General features: G+C 49.8%; 8 protein-coding genes across 8 annotated transcripts; 5 read left to right on the top strand and 3 right to left on the bottom strand.

The window, feature by feature from the left end:
* Positions 1-600: 600 nt before the first annotated feature.
* Positions 601-1,464, bottom strand: N7462_008191 (GNAT family N-acetyltransferase; the record flags this gene model as incomplete). Its single annotated transcript, XM_057079909.1, has 1 exon — positions 601-1,464. One exon carries the CDS (start codon positions 1,462-1,464, stop codon positions 601-603), a length of 864 nt encoding a protein of 287 aa, XP_056932579.1.
* Positions 1,465-2,649: 1,185 nt separating this feature from the next.
* N7462_008192 (dihydrodipicolinate synthase family protein) lies at positions 2,650-3,633 on the top strand (the record flags this gene model as incomplete). The annotated part of the gene is made up of 1 exon (XM_057079910.1): positions 2,650-3,633. The coding sequence occupies one exon, from the start codon at positions 2,650-2,652 to the stop codon at positions 3,631-3,633; it is 984 nt and encodes a 327-aa protein (XP_056932580.1).
* A 2,566-nt stretch (positions 3,634-6,199) lies between these two features.
* N7462_008193 (MFS transporter) lies at positions 6,200-8,032 on the top strand (the record flags this gene model as incomplete). The annotated part of the gene is made up of 1 exon (XM_057079911.1): positions 6,200-8,032. One exon carries the CDS (start codon positions 6,200-6,202, stop codon positions 8,030-8,032), a length of 1,833 nt encoding a protein of 610 aa, XP_056932581.1.
* A 672-nt stretch (positions 8,033-8,704) lies between these two features.
* On the bottom strand, positions 8,705-9,967 carry N7462_008194 (putative 3-hydroxyacyl-CoA dehydrogenase; the record flags this gene model as incomplete). Its single annotated transcript, XM_057079912.1, has 3 exons — positions 8,705-9,406; positions 9,497-9,816; positions 9,904-9,967. The coding sequence occupies 3 exons, from the start codon at positions 9,965-9,967 to the stop codon at positions 8,705-8,707; spliced, it is 1,086 nt and encodes a 361-aa protein (XP_056932582.1).
* Positions 9,968-11,551: 1,584 nt separating this feature from the next.
* Positions 11,552-14,677, bottom strand: N7462_008195 (uncharacterized protein; the record flags this gene model as incomplete). Its single annotated transcript, XM_057079913.1, has 7 exons — positions 11,552-11,689; positions 11,759-12,401; positions 12,458-12,641; positions 12,718-13,474; positions 13,642-14,003; positions 14,059-14,491; positions 14,561-14,677. 7 exons carry the CDS (start codon positions 14,675-14,677, stop codon positions 11,552-11,554), a joined length of 2,634 nt encoding a protein of 877 aa, XP_056932583.1.
* Positions 14,678-16,845: 2,168 nt separating this feature from the next.
* N7462_008196 (uncharacterized protein) lies at positions 16,846-17,862 on the top strand (the record flags this gene model as incomplete). The annotated part of the gene is made up of 1 exon (XM_057079914.1): positions 16,846-17,862. One exon carries the CDS (start codon positions 16,846-16,848, stop codon positions 17,860-17,862), a length of 1,017 nt encoding a protein of 338 aa, XP_056932584.1.
* A 420-nt stretch (positions 17,863-18,282) lies between these two features.
* N7462_008197 (fungal specific transcription factor domain-containing protein) lies at positions 18,283-19,963 on the top strand (the record flags this gene model as incomplete). The annotated part of the gene is made up of 5 exons (XM_057079915.1): positions 18,283-18,539; positions 18,609-18,791; positions 18,937-19,408; positions 19,479-19,586; positions 19,856-19,963. The coding sequence occupies 5 exons, from the start codon at positions 18,283-18,285 to the stop codon at positions 19,961-19,963; spliced, it is 1,128 nt and encodes a 375-aa protein (XP_056932585.1).
* An 87-nt stretch (positions 19,964-20,050) lies between these two features.
* Positions 20,051-20,935, top strand: N7462_008198 (fungal specific transcription factor domain-containing protein; the record flags this gene model as incomplete). The annotated part of the gene is made up of 2 exons (XM_057079916.1): positions 20,051-20,381; positions 20,448-20,935. 2 exons carry the CDS (start codon positions 20,051-20,053, stop codon positions 20,933-20,935), a joined length of 819 nt encoding a protein of 272 aa, XP_056932586.1.
* Positions 20,936-21,083: the final 148 nt, after the last annotated feature.

Consider the following 21,083-nt stretch of genomic DNA (forward strand, 5'->3'; position numbering starts at 1 on the left):
TTTTTGGGGTAGGGGGAAATTTGGGGTATGGAAGACGCGTCGAAGCCAATATGTTCTTTTCGTCCCTCTCAACCCCGCCATGGCCGTCTGTCGGCGGATCTGCAGAGCCATTTGATTGGCCCCTAAGCAGGATATGCTTTTTTGAACTCAAAAGTCTTCCTCCAAGAGTCTCGAACTTGATGGGGAACGATTGGAAATGCGAATGCAAATCGTTTCAGCACTACGGGAGTACTCTGTTTTTTGCCTCGATATGTCTAGGCCTTGGAATCAAAAATCGGTCTTCGCTGTCATCTTCCATCATCGACGCCCCGTTGCTCGGCTCCTGAATATCAGGCCCTCTATAAATGCTTGGGCTCAAACGAGGAATACCAAATTCCAGAACAGTTTAATCGCGAACGACCATGCCCCGGGGTCTTCTCTTGAGTTGCATTTTCATATGGCTATACCCACACTCTCCCAGAACAACAGATACGATAGATGACAGAATCATATACCGCAATCTCCACTCAGGTACCCCAACTCTGTTCCATGAGAGCACCCCAGCCATGATGACAGCATCATACTCTGGGGCTCTCCCAGCCACTCGCGACCCACAATTAATCACAGCGTCTTTGGGCGAGTGAGAACAGGAATGGTGTATGCGACTCGCAGCCCAGCTCGTCCCGCATTACGTGCACTTCCGTCCCCAGTCCGAGTGATGGTTGTGACTAGTGGCAGCCTCAGTTGTTGCGCCTCTTGGAGACGAGCCTGGATCAACGCCAGTTGTACTCCTCGTCCCCGATGCCGAGGGAGCGTACTGTCTAAATACAGATGTGCCACGCTCCCATGAGACGTGTCGATGGTTGCCAGCGCGGCGGTGCCGACAATCTCCCCTCCCATCAAGGCGAAATAGAGTCGGGTGTCTTGCCGCTGCGTCGCAATTCGTGCCAGTGTTCTCAGCAATTCGGGAGGTCGGCCATTACTTTGAAACCCGGCCGCAGAAGTCTCGATGAAGTGGTTCAGCTCATGGGTGGTGACTCGGCGAGTCATGACGGCCATCTCTCCGGTAGCACGGTTTGGAGATTCGATGGTATTGAGACGCTCCGGTGCGCCCCAGTAAGTGGTAAGCTCGTATTTCTCCACATAACCGCGAGTGATCAAGGATTGGAAAGTCAATGATGTCGCGAGGGGACTCAGGTGCAGTTCCGGAGAAAGTCCAATGATTGCGAAAGTCAAATCTAAATCGCGCAAAGTCGTGTCATGCATGTCCCCCTCCTTGCCGCACCCCACGGCCCGGTTGAGCTTTCCATCAAAGGCGAACATAGTACGGATAGCGACTCCGCCTTGTGGGATGGGGCGGACCACGACTGATTTATCTGGATGCAGTTTTGCATACGTTTCTCCTTGGCGCTGGATGTGAATGACTTCGGCCTCTTCACATTGCTCCACCAAGGGTGTTTTTATCGAGAGCGTAGGAGCGGGCATAGTAAGATGAAATGCGAGAGGTGAGCAGTGGCATGGGACTCTCCAATGACGGCTAATTTGGGTTGTAATGTTGGTGCCCTTGGCCCTCCTATATCGCCGACACCCCTGCTGCGATGCTGTGACTCATTCTTCCCTTATCCGTCCTAGGTGGGTTCCCTTTTGGAGTGCACCCTCATTCACTCCAATTATCCCCTACCCTTTGGGTCAATCCAAACCATGCGATACGTCCATAGTCTGCTATGGACTCGAATATGGTGAGTGGCGGGTGATCCATGATTCCGCCTAGTTGCGAGTAAGTGGATGGCCTGCCTGCATTGGAGGTTTCTCCTTCTCGGATGCTCTTCGGGTCATTCTCATTTCCACCCGGCGGTTGGAGCTAAGGGTTGGACTTACGAGGCGTTGTTCATGTTTTTGTATGCGTTTCAGAGTGGATGGAGCAGTGCAGCGATTTCCTCAACTGTCCGAATTCGTAGGTCCATCGGTCTGTAGATGCACTGAAGAGCGCAACACCAACAACATTGTTGGCCATCGATCAATTGGGGCCTCAATCGCGAGATCTTCTTCGTGATTGGTCATACTATTTACAGGTAGCTCGCTTTCCTCGTGAATGTGATTGGAATTCGAAGAGTCTTTCCCGCAGAGCGGCATCGGTCGCTGCAGCCGATCTATATATTCAACACTGTTGATCGACCATCACAACCCTATTCCTCATCCATATTCCCTGGATTCTCCAAATTGCCTAGTGTCCCCCAACATCTCGGTAGCCATCCCGGATTGACAATTGAGCGACCGAACAATCCAGCAGCAGCTTGACTGCCGTGTTATGTAGGAATCGGATGCCCGCCCGATCACTCGAGACGGGCCGAGAGCCCGTTTCGCGCGATCGGGACAGCGACCCGAGAGACCCAACAGACATTCCAATCAGAACTGACGACGTTCTTTTCAAAGGGTCAAATGGCCTTTACCCCTCCTTCCCCACTTCCGGCAGCGCTGGAAGGTGAGGGGCGCCGGTGGTTTTATAGATCGATAATGTGGTCGCCATTACTTCTTTTCTTTTCATATTCTTTCGCGCGATTGTCCTTGGTCTGATCTTGCTTCTCTTCCCCATACCGAAATAACCGACGCCCCCAACGCACTCAACGCACTCGAAGCCATCAACGCAGTGCCGCAGTATAAGCAGCAAGAATGGGCTCTCAATCTATCGTGCCGCAGCCGCACGTTCCCCCGGCGGGCGTGTGGTGTCCAGCGGTTACCTTCTTCCACCCCGAGACCGACACGCTCGACCTCGCCGCGCAATCACAGTACTTTGCCTACCTGTCGCGCACTGGTCTGGCCGGTCTCGTCATCCTCGGGACGAACTCAGAGGCGTTCCTGTTGACGCGTGAAGAGCGTGCTCAACTCATTGCCACCGCCCGTGCCGCCGTTGGCCCCGAATTTCCGCTGATGGCCGGAGTCGGTGCACACTCGACGAAGCAGACCATCGAATTGGCCCAGGATGCGGCTGCAGCCGGCGCCAACTATCTGCTCGTGTTGCCACCTGCGTACTTTGGTAAGGCCACCAACATGAACGTGGTCAAACGGTTTTTCTCCGAGGTGGCCGCCAAGTCTTCCATTCCCGTCGTCTTATACAATTTCCCCGGGGTGTGCAACGGTGTTGACATGGATTCGGAGACCATCACTGCGATCGTGCGCGAATCCGCTGCCGCCAACGCCGGCCGGTCAAATGTCGTAGGTGTGAAACTGACCTGTGGATCGGTGGGCAAGATTACACGGTTATCGGCCACATTCAAGCCAGAGGAGTTCGCCACCTTTGGAGGCCAGTCCGATTTCCTCATCGGAGGCCTCGCAGCCGGAAGTGCGGGCTGTATCGCCGCCTTCGCCAATGTCTTTCCCAAGACTGCAGTGCAGGTCTATTCACTTTATAAGAAGAACCAGATCGAGGACGCGATGCGATTGCAAGGAAAGGCCGCTTTGGCCGAGAGCCCGATCAAGAGCGGCATCGCATCAACGAAGTATGCGGTGGCCTGTTACTCAGCCCAGGCCGCTGGAATTGAAGGTGCCGAAGAGAAATTGCGGCCTCGTCATCCATATGAGCCGGTTGGTGAGCCCGCCAAAATAGCAGTTCGAGAAGTGATGGCGGAAGTATCGGGAATTGAGAAAGGCCTGTAGGTGATGAACAGTTGCGGTTGATATGTGTCTGGACTACTTAGATATTGTAACTCCTAAATAGAAGCGTCCTCGGAAAATCCATGTGGTGATCAAATTTCTTTACTTGCCGACCAAAGGAGCTCCAGGACGTTGAAGGGCAGCCATGCAGTATTTACGGAGAGAATAGTGCGTAGGGGAGAGAATTGACACGTGAAGATGAAGAGGCACGAAGAAGCTCGAATCTCGAGTTTTGCCAGGCCTCCCGGCAAAGAGAAAAAGTGACAGAGCTTGCCTAAAGCGGATCAGAACTCCCAAAAAAAAAAAAAACCGCTGGGAGATGGCGGAGGAACCCACCATACATATGAAAAAGCATCGTGAGTATAGAACGCCTGATAATCCAGTCTACATGACATTATTTTGGGCAAAGCGCTTCTCCTTAAAGCTCAACTCGTCAGCATCAACCGGTCCAGCGACGGCAATTTAAAAGCGTACGATAGACTATGTCGCGGGAATTGCAGGCACATCCTTTCCCATCATAACGGACTCGGAAAAAATTTGTTTGTGGACGAAAAGGACATGATACTCTGGCGAAAACTGGCGGGCGAAGATTTCTCTCAAAATGTTTGCAAGCTCATTGTCCGTTTTATAAGCGTGCCCAAAAATGACCCATTTTGCCACAGACTGTCTACAACCGCCGCCATGTCACCTAGGCTATCGCCGTTATTAGCAAGCTCTCCGCTGTGGTCTAGTTCGCCCGCGTTATAGTCAGCCTGTCCCTTGGTCACAGCCTGACTGCAAAGCTGGGCAATGTCTTTTTCATAACGGTGATTTGTCCGAACTGATTGTTACTATGCCGGGATCCTATGTGAGTTTTAAAACGCTTGAATGATTCTTTACGGCATGACATAGTATAGGCAATATCAACCAATATATACCGGTAAATAGATTCGTGCACACAAGGTCATCAAAGCAATGCATCACACCGGGCAGAAATACTAGACAAAACCAAACCGCCTCGGAAGCAAAGCTGTAGAGGAGGAAACCTCACCTTCGTGGGTTTTCGATAACAATAATACCTGGCAACGTCTTTGGTTTCAGGATTACAGATCTTATGCAAAGACCTGAATTGGGAACCTGTGTTACGAGAGATATAGACAATATCGTCGAAGTCGACTTAGGTCAAGGGGAATTGGAATAGGGAGGGGAATATAACGCTACGCGAAAGAAAAGGGTGGCGAGATAAGTTATAGGCGCCCAGCTAGACTGGACGACAAGGGGAGGGGACCTGGATTTAGCTATAACGGGTTGCCATTTTCAGTGTTGTTTTTGTTGCTAGGGGAAAGAGGGGGAGATTTATTGAAGCTGAGCATCATCAGCACCAGAGAACGACTAACAGTCCTGCTGGGCATAGAACTTGAATAGTGAGCGGCACAGGTGGAAAGCCGACCAGGTCGGATTGAATTGTCATCGCAGTATGGATGAGTGATCGGAAGTTCCCTGTACGGCAACATGCCGAGGTTCAAGTTGCAGAGGATCCACTGCAATGGGGGTGTTCCAGGAACCGAACCATTCTCTACCATTCTCTTGAAACAAATCATAGAATCAGTCGCCCCCCTCCAAAAGACCCAAGCGCCTTTTTGAGAGGTGAGCCTCGGCAAGTGGGAGTTCGGGCGGGAATTGACCCGCCTTGGGCTCGATGTCTAAGCCGTCAATGGGGGGTCCACGGTCACTCAGGGCCAATGAACGGGCCGCATGAGCAGAATCTTATCGGTGTCGACTCGGCAGCCCCGAAGGCTGATCGGGCCGAGCAAAGGATTGAAGGATTTTCTGCGGTTCTGTTTCTTCATACTGTGTCCGTGATACTCCGTACAGAGTACAGAGTACAGAGTATATCCTGCCGAACTATGGGTTTAGGCAGACTGGCCCCATTCATGGGATGATCGGGGTGTGGCGAGGGGACAACAAGGGCCTGATCTTCGGTAGAATTTGATACTTGGATCTCGCTGCGAAGTCCGCCCGCAATGAGCCAATCCATTGCGATGTTCGATATGGAATCGGGCCGGGATTCGCTGTCCCAACGCCGGTCATCTGGAACCCTCCGAGTTACTCAAAGAATCTGCATCAGGTTGTCCGGGAGGTGTTCCTGATCCCAATAATAATATCAAAATTGTAGTAATCCCTCGCAAGCGACCCTCTTTCGACCCACTCCAACGATATCACTGTCCCCAAAGCAGTAATGTCTCCGGCAAAACGCTTTCCGTTGAGTAATCCCAGCGAGTGAGCAATAGTTAACGACGGCTGTAATATTTAACTAGCTACTAATACCAAACAAAATCCGTCGGTCTCGCCCTTGGGAGCCGCACTGTCCTTTTTTTTGGTCCAAAAACAGGATTATATTCTCTGATCTTCTAGTTGCAGATCTCGACCTCGATTCTTTCTGCAAATATTTGTGTCTTCTCTGATCGAAGTATTCAGACTTCAGACTTGCAGTGCCTTGCAAAATCCTTTGGCTGCCCTCAATCGAGCAGTGCTGCTTGCCTTGCCGAGGCTCACGGTTGCCCTATTCCCTATCCTCCATCCGTGATCAATGACCATGGAGGAGCCTTCAACGGGGGGCAGGAGCCAATCCAGCCTCCCTCGGACGATTCCCTTCTGGCGACTGGTGACACAACCTGGTGCCATTACTCAAGAAGTCTTCGATTATAACTATGCAGGTTCCGGAACTGATGAGGACCCATATGTGGTGTATTGGATGCCGAAAGATTTTCGAAACCCTCTCCAGCTCAGCTCGCTGATGAAATGGGGAGTCACACTGGTGGCCGCCCTCGAAACGCTCGTCGTGGCTCTCGTCTCTTCAGCCTATACAGGCGGCATCGTTCAAATTGAGGAACAATTCCTCGTCACCACCGAAATCGCAACGTTGGGTGTCTCCCTGTATGTGCTAGGCTTTGCCTTGGGTCCCTTGCTCTGGGCTCCGATGAGTGAACTCTATGGTCGGCAGGTAGTTTTCATCGGGACCTATTGCGGCTTGACAATTTTCTGCGCTGGCACCACGGGCGCCAAAAACATCACAACTCTGCTGATCTTCCGCTTTCTGTCGGGTTCCTTTGGCTCATCCCCGTTCACAAACTCGGGGGGTGTGATAGCCGATATGTTCGCCGCTCGTGAGCGAGGACTGGCCCTCTCGGCATTTGCGCTGGCTCCATTCCTCGGACCCGTCATTGGACCGATTGTTGGTGGATTCCTAGGCATGAAGGCCGGGTGGAAGTGGGTGATGGGTCTCTTGACAATCCTTTGCGGCGTGATGTGGTTCATCGGAGCAGCCTTGAAGCCCGAGACCTACGCACCTGTTCTTCTTCGTCAGCGTGCGCGGACTTTATCGAAGCTTACCGGGAAGGTCTACATGAGCAAACTCGACATCGACCAAGGTCGTCCCGAACCAAAGGAGGCCATGAAAACCGCCCTTTCTCGGCCCTTCATTCTTCTTTTCAGGGAGCCGATTGTGCTCTTGCTTTCAATCTACCTTGCAATCATCTATGGAACACTCTATATGCTCTTCGGTGCATTCCCTATCGTATATGAGATCCATCGAGGTTGGAACCAAGGCGTCGCAGGTCTGGCTTTCCTTGGGGTTATGGTGGGCATGCTGGGGGCTGTTGCTTACTCCATCCCCGAGAATACTCGATACAGCAAGCTCCTCGAGAAGAACGGTGGTTATTCACCCCCAGAAAGTCGCCTTCCTCCATGTATGATTGCCTCCCTTGCTCTCCCAGCTGGACTTTTCTGGTTTGCCTGGACCAACTCTCCCTCAATCCATTGGATGGCCAGTATCGCTGCGGGTGTGCCGTTTGGCTTTGGCATGGTCTTAGTCTTCCTCAGCGTCTTTAACTACCTGATCGACGCCTACACAATTTTTGCCGCGTCGGTTCTTGCGGCGAATTCGTTACTCCGGTCAATGTTTGGCTTTGCCTTTCCTCTCTTTACGACTTATATGTTCAACAACCTCGGAATCCACTGGGCCTCCTGTGTTCCGGCTTTCCTCGCTCTAGCCTGCGTGCCTTTTCCGTTCGTGCTTTATAAGAAAGGCTTAGCCATTCGCAAATATTGCAAATATTCTGCACAATCAGAAGCTTTTGTTCAGAATCTCCTGCGGGCGGCTGGTGAAAAGAGCACATCATTGGAGCAGAATGAAGAAACCAACAAATCAATCCCATCAGATGATGTTGTCACACGAGTGCCAACTATCGCAGAAGAGGGCGCCTCGGACGCGGTTCAAAAGCAGGGTACACCGGAGGTACTTCCTCTTCACCATACTCTCTCCCGTGCATCTACCCATGTTTCTCAAATACAAAGGGTTCCCACTTACGATGCAAACCCGTATAATGTTGACCGTGTACACACCCGTGAGTCTTTCAAATAGGTTGGGAGTCTTTAGGGCGTTGAGTGGTCGGGAAAGGCAAGTTGGGTGGGTTGGTCATAATTATATTCATTGCATACATTTGGTGTTTTTTTACTGTTCTCTCACCTCTCAAAGATAAGACTTTTTAGTCATGAATATTAGTATTAATACTATCAAGGTTTCAGAAAAATCAAATTTCCGGGGTCGGAAATGCATGAAATAGTATCATTGCAATTTCATACACATTGTCCCAACATTTCATTGTATGGGTCAACTTAGCATAGAAGAAATTAAATTGGATTTGAACCCGCAGATGAAATCAATGCATCGCTGTAAAAATGGTATCAATTACACCCAATCACAAATATCCATTTCATGATCCACTTGCGGGGCGCAACAGAGTATAGCCTTGTATCTATAAAGGCGATCATAGATGCCATACGGTAGAAAGTGGGCAAGCATTTTGCTGATTTCAATCTATGTTCTCAAGCTGCTAGAAGATATTAAGCAAGAGACACAGGAAGGGTTAATCACATTATCATTCTCATCATCACGACCAGGTCTTCCATTGTATTCTATCTATTGCAGTGTATCAAGGTTCTTCACTTTATTTGTACGTGATAGATATCAAGCTCCATTGCATGGGATCGTCAGCTCTGTGGGTATCAAGGTAAATCATGATTTGGCGCGTCCCTAATGCACTCCATTTGTAATTCCATTGGTGTGATCATTGGTGTGTCCATTGGTATGTCCGTTAACGGCAATTATCTTCACGCCATTCGGCTGGACGCCATTAATCTTGTTGAGAGGCACACCAGGAGGGATTCCATTAGAGATGCTGCTCCTCTTACGAGGTGCGGCAGTCCAAATAGTTCCATCGTCCAGTAGCTCCTGTCCGGCTGCAAGGGCCTTCGATGGAGCTTCGCCAAGCCATTGGGCTTCGAGTCGCTCGATGTTCTCTTCAATTTCCCAAGCACGCCCACCCTCAACGAACATGGACTTGCCATTCAACGATTGGTCGGACAAGATACCCGTGGCCACGGTGGAGACCTCTCGAGGGGAATTTGTTGGCAGGCTCGCCTGCTTCCACTGCTGCTCAATCTTCTTCATGGATTCAGTTTGGGTCATCCAGGGACAAACAGTGTTGATGCGCAAATAATGCTTATATGGAGAGGAAATGTAGCTGCGCAAGGAACGCATGAGGCCAACAACGCCATGCTGGGCAGCCTGATAAACAAAAAGAGACGGGCTCTGCTTGAATCCCGAGACTGACGAAAAGAGCAGAATAGATCGATCAGCACCGGGGCCACGGTTGTGTCGTAGGTAGACCGATGCAATTCGAGAGACGTACATCGAGCCAAGCAGGTTGACGTCTAACACTTTGTGGGTGGGAGTCTTGAAATGACGGTTATTACCCTACACCTACAAGAAAAAAGGAGAATGGAGTTCACGGGCGATGTCTATACACCCCCCAATCAAACTTACCTGGCGGACGGTCTGCAGAGTCAGCCCAAAGTCGAACCAATTGCCAATCTCTACGATACCAGCCGCAGAAACGACGTGATCGATCCGTTTATAGGTTTGGAAGGCCAAATCGAATAAGGCTAGCACCGATTGGTAATTGGTTACGTCGGTACTCTGGAAGATCGCGCGTGGGGGCTGTCCAGATTCCTCTGGTTTGAATTCATCGCAGCATCTTCTAAGCAGACGGTCACCCCCGATATTGTCCAGGTCCCCAAAGCACACGTTGGCGCCGCTTTCCAGACATTGCTGAACCAAACTGGCACCGATGCCGTTGGCACCGCCTGAGAAATGAGATGAGTGATTCTACGGGGAGGTATATGTGGAGGAAGGACGGGGAAAGGAAGTTCAGGAATAAGATCAGAACACACCAGTTATGAGAACCACCTTATTGAGAAGGGAGACGGAGGAAATTTGGGGAATGTACTGCGACATCGGGGGTGGGAATAAAATGGACCTGGTGGGTCGGGAAATAGAGGGTGAATTATCAAACAATTGAGGACGAGAAAGCAATTTGAAGGGATACGAGAGCGAGATTAAAATTGTCCGTGAGGCAAGGTGATCTGGAGGTTTATATACCTGGCCATTGCATCTCACGGTTCATAGTGCATCTCTTTGAAGTTGTTTTCGGGACGCTTACCCAGGAAGCAAAAAAAAAAAAATGCCTCAGGTCATCACTTCGGCCAATGGCATTCGTCTCGTCTGATCCCGTCTCATCGATGTCGATGGAGACTGGCTGTTGGGGAGGGGCGGTCGCTCAATCGACGGCCGTTTGGAGAGTAATTGTTCCCAATATTGTCTCTATGGGCTCCATGGAACTCCGTGGGACTCCATCCGGAGTGGACGGCGACAGATCAACAACAAATCAACGGCATCAGAGGCATTCCAACTCATGGAACAGTAAAAGACCCGCCGAGTCACAAGTGATCGGCAGAGGCCGATGCGGGGGCACGGGCAAATGACGGTAGTGTGCATACATTGGCGGCCAGTGCACAGAAGGAAGATCCTGTGGTTACCTGCGAGAAAGCGGCCCGGAAGCTATCGGTGCAGGCTTTTCCGGCCAAGGGGATAAGGACAGAGATGATATCTATCTGTAGTCTGATACTGAAGCTATTGATCAACCGGACTGGGAGAACTGTGCGTATTGTCCAGCCAGCTGCGCCATCGGATTGTCTGGGTGTCTGGCCTCGGATTCCTGTACTCCGAGATGTCGGAAGGTAGGACTGCCATCCACACGCTCCATGCTCGCATAGGATGGGAGGTGGATTTCGCTAGAACGCTTGGCCATTCCATGTATGAGGGGAAGGGGGCCTGGCCAGCCGTGTTAAGTCGATGCAATGGCAGGCTGAAAGTAATAATACTCCACATGGTGCGTTTCGTCCGTGCATTATCGGGTCCTACAGCAGATGGTTAGTGAGAACACAGTGCAGGCGGATTTACGGAGACTTAGTAGCGAGAAGTCGGGGTACAGCGACCTACAGTCCATCCTCCGGATTTCATCGGACAGTTCCACTTTTGCCCACTTCGTGCCCACCCGACTACTGCAACTGTGGTGTCTCGATAGAATGCCCGCAGATCCCCCATAGATCCCCAGATTGTGGAGAAAAGTGGGTTGAAAGACGGAGCATTTTATAGAGCAGTAAGAGAGAAGTCAAAAAAATATCCAAAAGAAGCTATACAAACAAGCTGATATTTTCAATGCTCTGGCGAGTATATTATCGTGGCCAAGGGCATCCAACACATGCCAGTGAAGATCACTTCCCCCTATCATACATGGATCGTCGCGACCCAATACAGGAAATACCACCCCAATGATGCACTTCACGCAGAAAAGTCAATCCAAATCAAACAAGAACTAGACCATCTATCCGGGTTTCTATAGCATAATCCCCTAAAGTCTCAAGGAAACAAGAAGACATCATAATCGACGCATACCAAATTCGCTTGGCCGACAGTATATACAGGAAAAACATGACCGGGTACGAGGCGACCGGGGACAACCACCGATGCCATGCATACTCAACGGCGAGAGACACAGCACAAAATACCAGACTTGCCCAAAAACCAAATAGATCCAAGGAAGCGGAAAAGTGATAATCCTGCCGTGATCCACAAAATGGCCGAGAAGTAGTTCGAGGTTCGGGTGGTGGAGGTATTCTAGAGAATGTCACTGTTAGCCTCTTCTCATCGATCGTTCGAGATAGCACCGGAATTGATGATACGTACTGTCAGACAGAATCGCTCGATGCCCTCACTGGTAATACACAGCACCAGAACCAGATTGCTGAAGATCCATAGCAGCACAAGATTGGTTCGGAAGGCTTTGTAAGAGTCGTCCATGCTCTTGTCTTCCTTCTCCTCCGGCTCCGCATACGGCGCCAGCGCACGCTTGACGGTAGCCTCAAACTGACTGTCAATATCAGCCTGCGGCTTGTCCACTTCTTCAATAAAGTTGGATTTAGCATCATCTTTCTTAGTTTGAGCTTCCGGCAATGCTTCACTCTTGTCGGATCCCTTAGTACCCCATGAGACATCGTGCCAGTTACAGAACGCATACACCATCAAAATATTGATCGAGCACGTCATGCCGGCAAAATACGCCCACGATGATGTGAACATATGCCACGGGTCCATATACAGGAAACTGGCGACAAAGTAGACACCATAGGTAGAAACCAAGGCGATCAAGACAATACCAGCACCGCTCGAGCTAAAGAAAGACGATAGGAACTTGCCCACACCTTGGCTCATGTCAAAATCTAGAGTGCCACCAGTGAAAGCATTCTTTACTAAATAGAATGACAGGACCAAAATGTAGCACTGCATGATACTGAAGTAGATGAACGAGAGGGTATAGGCCAGGCGAGAACTATTGTGAAAATCAGCCGGGCTGTCTGAGTTGTATAAGAGGGAAAGCCGACTCACCCTTTGGGTCGATTACCCAGCGCCAAGATAAACTGAAGCATCAGGAAAAACACATATCCATATTTCAGGAAATTATTCACGATTGGCGACGCTTCATTGCCAAAGGGCCAGCCTTTGTCCTTATTCGAATCGCCAGGAGTTCCGACAAGGTCCATGATAACCGAAGTGGTCAACCAGAAAGAGGCTATGAAAAGATCGCGGTCAGCAATCAACTTGTACCTGGATCGGATCAGGGGGATTTTCAGAGACAGACTACATACCAAGAGAGAACCAAGTCATAATGAGACCCGCACAGTTGTAGACCATTTGAATATGAAGGAAAAAGAGGCGAAGAATATTATGTCCACTCTTATAGATCCGACCGAAATGCATGATCGCATACAAACTGGCAGCGAACGATCCGTTCAGCCAACGACGACGCTGACTGATGAACTCCGCGGCACCTTCGGGAACATCGGTCTCACCCTTGGATGCTTTGACGTAAGTTAAATGCCACTTGAAACCAGCTTTAGCAACAAGCTCGAAGCAAAGAATACGATCCTCAGCAAGGAACATGTTTTTCTTGAAGATGTTCATTCCCTCGATACCCTTCTTCCCAAGCTGCTTGGATAGTGTATGGTCACCGTGGAAATACTGCTCAAGAGGGCGACCCATGATAGCACGGTAACGATAAGCTGAGAAAGCACCAGGCAACACACTGACATATCCGAAGGCTGATTCCAAGGGCTTGTCGAGAATATTCGAGATCTTATACTCGAAATTCTGCGCAGCAACAAGGGGATTCATGAGATTCTTCCAGCCCGAGCCCAACATAGCGTGAATCTCACCACAAGAACCTCCTAGGTTCTTATCGTTATAGAACGATTCCCAAAGAGCAAGAAGTGATTTCTTGCCTGGCTTGGTACCAGCATCGAGAAGAATAACTACTTCTGGGTTTAGAATTCGGCAGAAACCGTTAAAGAGCCAGCGGTGAGAGTTGATCTTCTTGCTGTTCTTTTGCTTCAAACAGAAGATCATCTGTACGGGGGAAGGTTAGTTGACTCATTACCCTGAGGGCGAATCAACTGCTGGTTGGCGGTGACAGAAAGTTGCGTTGTGTACTCGAACTAGTTCGCGTTAGCCTCACAGTTGTGGTACAACCAATTCGAAATGGGCCTAGATAGGACCCGAGGGGGAAAGCTTACAATATGCGCAAGTGTTTCTCTGCCGTCAACAGACCGCTTCATGATACCGTCTTGATAAATACCGACCGTGGCCAGCATATCAAGTGTGTTCTTGTCGCAAGGATCAATGCCATCAAACACCAATGTACACACAATTTTCTGCCAGGCCGGGCCACCTTTGTTCCAGAACTCGGACTTTTTCAAGTTCACAATATCTCGAATGTTTTGCATCACGCCATGTAGAGTTCGGGCTGTCAGAACCTTGTCTTCATTATAGTAGGTGATGGCAATTAGCAGCTCGGTGTGTCGATTGTACATGGCGGGTCGAAGATTGTAACCATTGCGCAGAGTGAATTCGTCAGGATCACATGTAGCGGCCGTATCTAATTCTCTTCCGTTAGCTTTCTTCCAGTCGTTTCCAGCTCAGTCATAACTCACAGCGCAAGTGGGAGAATTCCTCTGGGAAACCTTCTTCCGATTCGCGATATTCACGCTGAATTGCGTTCTGAATAGCACTTGGCACTGGGTAGTCGACACTAAGCACAGAGCCCTGAACCAGCTTGATTTTACGGGTCGCATAACGACGCAATCCCGCCGCCGGTGCTTGCCGTTGCTGCCACGCTTCTGATGGGGTCTCAGACATGGGGGTTTGAACGCCGGAGCTACGATTCATCCCGACCGCTGAGGGGTCTTGGTATGGCCCATCAGGGAAAATGGTCACACCAGGGTCGTGAAGAGTGTAGCGGCGAAGGGAATCGGTCGACGCATATGGGTCATCGAATGGCGCATTAAACGGGCTGGGCTGGTTTCGGTAGAGAAGGGATTGTGCACTCTCGCCTTGGTCGTTTTTCTCTTCGTAGCCGTATCCATGCTAATCAAGCCAGTCAGTATAGGTCTCACCACAATTCATCTCTCCAAGAGGTTGACTTTTGCCACTCACATCACGGGGACCATTGTGCGAATAAAGGCTGCTCTCACTCGCTTGGGGTGAATGGGACGAGTGCGGTGAATGAGGTGAACGGGGTGAATGGGGAGATGTCGGCATAGGATTCGCCATGGTGCACAGCTCCCCGATCGTCGGGTCTAGAAACGCGATCGGCCGTCAAGAGCGAACAAACAGAATCGAGGCAACGAGCTTTCGACGATGTAGTGTCGACTCTGGTAATCTGGCACAATGAGAGGGAAAATGGACGTTAAACCAAGGGGAAACGAGTGACCGGATCGAGGTAAGACGCTAGCAGGTCCAGGGTGAAGCAGGCCGCCTGGACACGTCGCCTTGCGAGGCTCGCTAGAAAATAATCTCTTGAAGCGAGTTGAGGCTGGTGTGGACTAAAAAGGCTGACGACGGACGGTGAAGGAGCAACGACGCTCGAGACTAATGATAGGGAAAAAAAGTTGAATACCGAAGAATGGTGTCCCGCGGGTGTAGCTAAAGATAGGGACAAAGGTATGGAATTCCGTTGGAAGCCTGGCGGCTGCACCAGCCCAGGAATAAAAGATATTTTTGGAGCACCAGAATTTGATTGGAGGCGGCGCAGGCTTGAAGATGAACGAAGGGCGATGAAGGCAGTGGAGGCGCGTTGCGGCGGGGCCCAATGGCCTCTGCCACTATCGTTCGTCGCCCGCTCTGTTGGGTCTCCACCAGATGGATCCGCATCCTGAGACACTGGGCTAGCAACAATTTCCCCTGGCCACCTCTTCGATCTTCGTTAGGAGAGGGAAGCCGCAAAAGAAGGAGGGGAAGGATCCAACGAACAGATCGCAATGAATCCACTGTATTCATCCATGGATCTGACCCTGAGGGTCACCAGACCACCACTCATCATCTGAGGGAGTGCGTTGTGTGTGGTGTATTCCGCGGGTGCAAATTTCACTCCGGGGGCTCCCATCCAAACTGTGCGCAACCTGACTCGTTGATGATGAGGGCATCGGTGGGTCGACAACGCAACACGTACGCAGATTGGCCGAAGTGGCCGCTGGTGACCCATACCAGGCCTCAATCCTCCCTTTCTCCAGTACTCCGTACAGGGTTCTCAGTACATATCCCTTTCTATCCAGCCACTCGTCTAGGATAGACCATCCAGCGGAGGCATCGGAAACCACCCACTTGCCGGTTGCCGACGTCGTAGGCTCAAGGTGGCCGCATCTCCGTCAGAGGGGAACCGTAGCCGTATGTCTGTCGTGCCTGGGGGCCGAACTGAAAAGTGCCGATGACGACAACGGCGAAAGGAAACGATCGGCCGTGTAGGCTGCAGGGGGTTAGGGGCGGCATTGATATCATCTGATTCGGTGACGGCGCCACAATTGGTCTCCACCTAGAGGCGCCCAATGATTGGATGGACAGAGGACCTTTTGGGATTTGAAGTCGAAGACAAAACGTTCATGAAGTCCGTCACGTGTTATACACATCACGTGGGGGCTTCGTCGAATGCCTTAAGGCCGAATCGAAATTCAATACATGCTTGAGTCTAAAAATGTATGAGGAAAGCTCGGGTCATGCCTGGACTTGATTTGAACGTGCCCAGGCTTACCATCTAGTAATATTTTAACGACTTTTTCTTTTTGTTAATCTAAGGCAAGTAGTTTAATCTTGTCAGATGGATGGCAATATTTTCATGTACAAAATCTTTACTTCATTTCATCTAGAACGACCGACAAATGAATTCCAAAGGCCATCGTGACCTTGGGAGCCAGGGGTGGAAAAGATATATATAGTGACAATCAACATCATATTCCCATGCGGTGGCACTATGTATACTTACAGTGCATAGTATCTGCATCTATGCAGCGTCACATCTCTCGTCCGATACATAAATGCAACACTGAATGGTTTCTGGCGACTTCTCGGTGAGATCACCGAACTCATTTTACATGACCCGAGTATGGTACTTTTGGAATTCTTAGTAGATTATGAATTGGAAGTGAGAACTTGTTCTACCGTTCTAATGAACAGGCTCGAATACTTAGCGGGGCTTTCCCCGCTAAATTTCCCCCTTCCTGCTTCTAAGTATGTGTGAAGACCTCGGGCCGGGCACCACAACATGAATGAAGATCTCCACCCCTCCACCAAAGCTATATGCGGGGTAGCGGCGAGAAGACATTCCCCGTACTCCTATTACTATGCGTAGGTTGTGCCTGCATCAGTCTCTCATATTATCCCTTAGTATTCCTGGTAATTCGAACACAAAGAGACACATATCGTGAAAAATCCAGTTCTACAGTGCAATGAGCGTGCCTTTCTCAAAACCCACATTCCAGTCCCTGCCGCTTCGTTCAGATGGCCCACGAGGCAATGCATGGGGGCTATTTGGCAACCAGGACCAACTGGGAATGCTGAATTTGCTCACACCCGAAAATACTGTGGCAGCCGCCAAGGAGATTGTGGAAGGAGTGCGTGTGTCGACCGATTGGGCCCTCAATAGTATGACGATGCCATGCTTTGGTCGATCTGCTTTCGAACATACAGTGAAGAACAAGGCGCCTCGGCCAGTGAACGACGATGTCTTGTCCTTTAACACCCAGAGTAGCTCTCAATGGGATGGGTTCCGGCACTATGGCTTCAAAGAAGGAAGCTATTTTAATGGCTGTTCCCTTCAGGAAATTCAGGATTCCACTCGAAACGGGATTCACAGTAGGTCTATAACCCCTAAACTACTTGGTGTGAAACTTGCTGATTCACTCAACCTCGTAGCCTGGGTCGAAAAGGGCGGGATTGTCGGGCGTGGGGTCCTCCTCGACTATGCGGCATGGGCGGAGGCCAACGGTGTCGCTGTAAATTGCTTTCGAAGTCAATCTATCCCTTTATCAGAGCTGCAACAGGTTGCTGCAAGCCAACAGACCACTTTCAAACAGGGTGACATTTTGTTTATTCGGACGGGATGGACGGAAGCCTACGAAAAATTGGCTACAGCAGATCGTCAACAGCTGGCGGCTTATACAGCACCACCGGTGATTGGAGTGAAGTCGTCCGAAGAAATGCTGCGATGGATCTGGGAGAATGATTTTGCAGCTGTCGCAGGCGATATGCCGAGTTTCGAGACATATCCTTGTCAAAACTCGGAGTTCTTCTTGCACGAATGGCTTTTGGCAGGTTGGGGTGTCCCCATCGGTGAGCTATTCGACCTCCAGCGACTTGGCCAGGAATGCCGCAAAAGAGGACGGTATAGTTTTTTCTTCAGCAGCGTGCCATTAAATGTCCCTGGGGGCGTCGCCAGCCCTCCCAATGGGGTGGCTATCTTCTGATTTCTGTGTCGTTGGATGAGGGCGAACAGGTATGGAGAGTCCAGCCATTGCCTAGTATGATTTCCTGTTAGGCTTTCTTTCCCTTGATAGAATTCTCTTCGTGTATACAGATAGGATTATACGTGGGATCAATCGAATTTAGCATGGTATTGTTGCGCTTTACGGCGGTGCCAATGCACTCTCAGGGCTGCAATGGTTGGGTTCACGTTCGGCCCGAAGACACCCTTATCAGGCGAAAGTGTGGAGAAATTGCCGGGCGGAGGGATGTAATCACGCGATAGAACAACAATAAGCGACGATAAGCGCCTATCCAAGCCTGATAAGATGGTAGGCTTCCCTAACCCGCATTCCCGCTTATCTACTATTTCTTGCCCATTATCCTTCTATTCCCACGTCATGCTTAGCCCTTAATCTTCGGCCATGGTCCGTGGAAAAGGTGTCTACCGACGGTCACAGGACCAGTCAGCTCGGCGGTCTATGGTGGCGTACGTCTGGAATCCTATCTTGTATGGAGGTGCTGTGGAAAACAGCCCGCTGATCGTTGTGCAGGTGCAATCGATGTCGGAACCGAAAAACGCGCTGTGCAGGCTCCCCTCCCTCCCATGCGCAGCATGTGTGGATGCTGGTCAAACGTGTATCTACTCGGAGGCGGAAAGGCGCGTCTCGATTCCTGAAAGGTAAATACCCTTACTATGAAACTACCTTTCCAGACTTTATATCACCAACAAAAACCAACCATCGCTTAGCCATTACCGCCGGTTACAATCACAGGCTCGATTGCCTCATTTGCCTCATGGCCAGTCCATTGATAGAGATCGCCCAACGCCATCCAGTGTTTCATCAAGTACAACTTCAGCCGCCACACGTTATTCGGAAGGCGAATTACCCATGGAACGAGATGACTGGTGGTATAAAGGCGCAGATAATCTGTTTCTAAACAGATCGGGAGAGCGACGTATGTAATATGAACCAACCTCAAAGGCTATCGAGCTTCATAGAAGAAGAAAGAAAGCCCCAAGACTGACGGATGTTCGCAGACTTCGTTGGTGCTTCCTCGACCACCCACCTTGCCAGACGTCTCAATCCTGGATCCACTGATCTAGCTTGGGATGTGCGTCCTCTCTATGATGATCCTTCATCACTCCGTCGCACGGTGACAGGAGCATTGCCCCAGTTGCCCCCGTTTGAGTTCGCTAAACGGCTTTTCTGGGTACAGTATGCCTACATTGGCACGATTTTCTCACTGATTCACCCTAGAGAATTCGAAAAACGACTGAACTTTGTCTATCATCAACCGCCCGACTTTTCTCACCGTGAAAAATGTCTAATATATTGCCAATATCTGCTTGTAGTTGCATTTGGACTAATGTACTCGGTTAACCAATGGTCGGGAGATGACGGCCCCCCCGGGTTCAAATACTTTAAACATGCTTTGCGACTTTTGCCCGATATCCATGAAGAAGGATCGATATTTTTCGTCGAAGTTCTGTGCTATGTGGCATACTATATGCAAAATCTTAACCGTCGTGATGCGGCCTTCCTTTATGTACGTTGAGAATATTCATCATCTACATTTTTGTCTCTGTGAAAGAGACACAGAGTCTAACTTTCATTAGATTGGCCTTGCACTTCGCATGGCAATTTCTCTGGGCCTTCACCAAGAAGTTTCTGATCCGGAAATTAGTGAAACAGACCGTAATCGCCGACGTCGAGCATGGTGGTCTGTTTATAGTTTAGACCGGTAATCAACCCTGGAACGGTTTGGTATATGCATGCAACAAAAATTGAGAAGCTAACAACTTCTACTTCTTTTGTGCAAAAAAAAGGGTTCTTTCTGTCAAATCTGGAAATCCAATTACCATACAAGACGAAGATATCGGCATAACGTGGCCAGCTGCACTAGTATGGTTTTCCTTTTTCTTTTCATTTTTTACAATCGCCTATTCAGCGAAGTTCCGACTTCCTTTTGTCTGACCTCCATTTGATCTATTAGGACGGTTCAACGTCAGATCCATGGCCAGCAATTGTCCTTACCCACTATACACAGCTCTCACGTATTTTGGGGAGGATCGGAGAAGGTATGTTGAGTGTATGCAATTAATCTCCACTCGTTGTTGTTCAAGCTATCAACTCATTCGATTGCGAAGAGATATACCGAAAAAAGCCACGATCAGGCTCCAATCTTATTATGTCGGTGCAAAGCATCACCGATGACCTTTCTAGCTGGCTTCGACAGGTGCCTGATCGCCTGAGAATTGATTTTGCTTCTCTTGACACTCACATTAATCGTGAAACCGTGTCAATCAATTTGCACTTCTATTCCTGTATCAATATGACGGCCAGACCGCTTGTTTTCTACATCATTCAGAGGCGTCTTGATGCAGGGGTCTTTGGAAGCTCCACTGGTGATTGGAAAGAAGGTCTTGCCACGAACACAGTTGCTGTGATCGAGAGCTGTATCACGGCTGCTCGTGCCACAATTGTGATCATGGATGCAGCTGCGAAACATAACTTGGTCGGTATGTTGGGTCTTCTTCTAGCACGGCCTTGTTCTTCTGCATGCTGATACTGGATGGGGTTTCTAGCTACGTATGGCTACCTGGATGGCGAGTACATTTTTTCTGCAGCTCTTTTGCTAGTCATGGTGAATGCTGCATTTCCACACAATGAGACTAATATGCGGGCGATGGAGACAGCACTACGATTGCTTCATAGTATGGCTGACCGAGGTAACACTAACCTAGAGGCGCGCCACTCCTTGCTGCTAGAGCTACGCGCATCCATTGAGCCTCGGCCTATGGCGATTGCCCTCAATACTACTAGCGTGTCAGATGGTGATGCTACCCAAAAGAGCGACCGAACTATCCATTCGGACTTGATCAACGATACCGAGACGCAAGGCTCATCAATGGACGAAGACTGGTACCACTCATCAGATTTGCCTTCTTTGCAAGATATTTCTTTTCAGTTCGACCTCAACGACGACCCCGGTCTTTGGGAGGGAGCATTGAACCAGATCGATATTGATATGGATACAGACTGGATTGAAAACACATTAAAACGAAAGGAGTGAATGTATAGTATTACTGAAAGCCAGAGAGATTGATTAGCTTGAGAAATACTATTATGGCTCAGAAACCCCTTTCAACTGTATAGGCGCGTAAGGGCGACCTTAATATCCTACATAGAAGCCAAGACTGAGACAATCATGCGACTCCCTA

Source organism: Penicillium macrosclerotiorum (assembly GCF_028827735.1).
Source record: "Penicillium macrosclerotiorum strain IBT 26536 chromosome Unknown utg000007l_segment0_segment0, whole genome shotgun sequence".
NCBI classification, from domain to species: domain Eukaryota; kingdom Fungi; phylum Ascomycota; class Eurotiomycetes; order Eurotiales; family Aspergillaceae; genus Penicillium; species Penicillium macrosclerotiorum.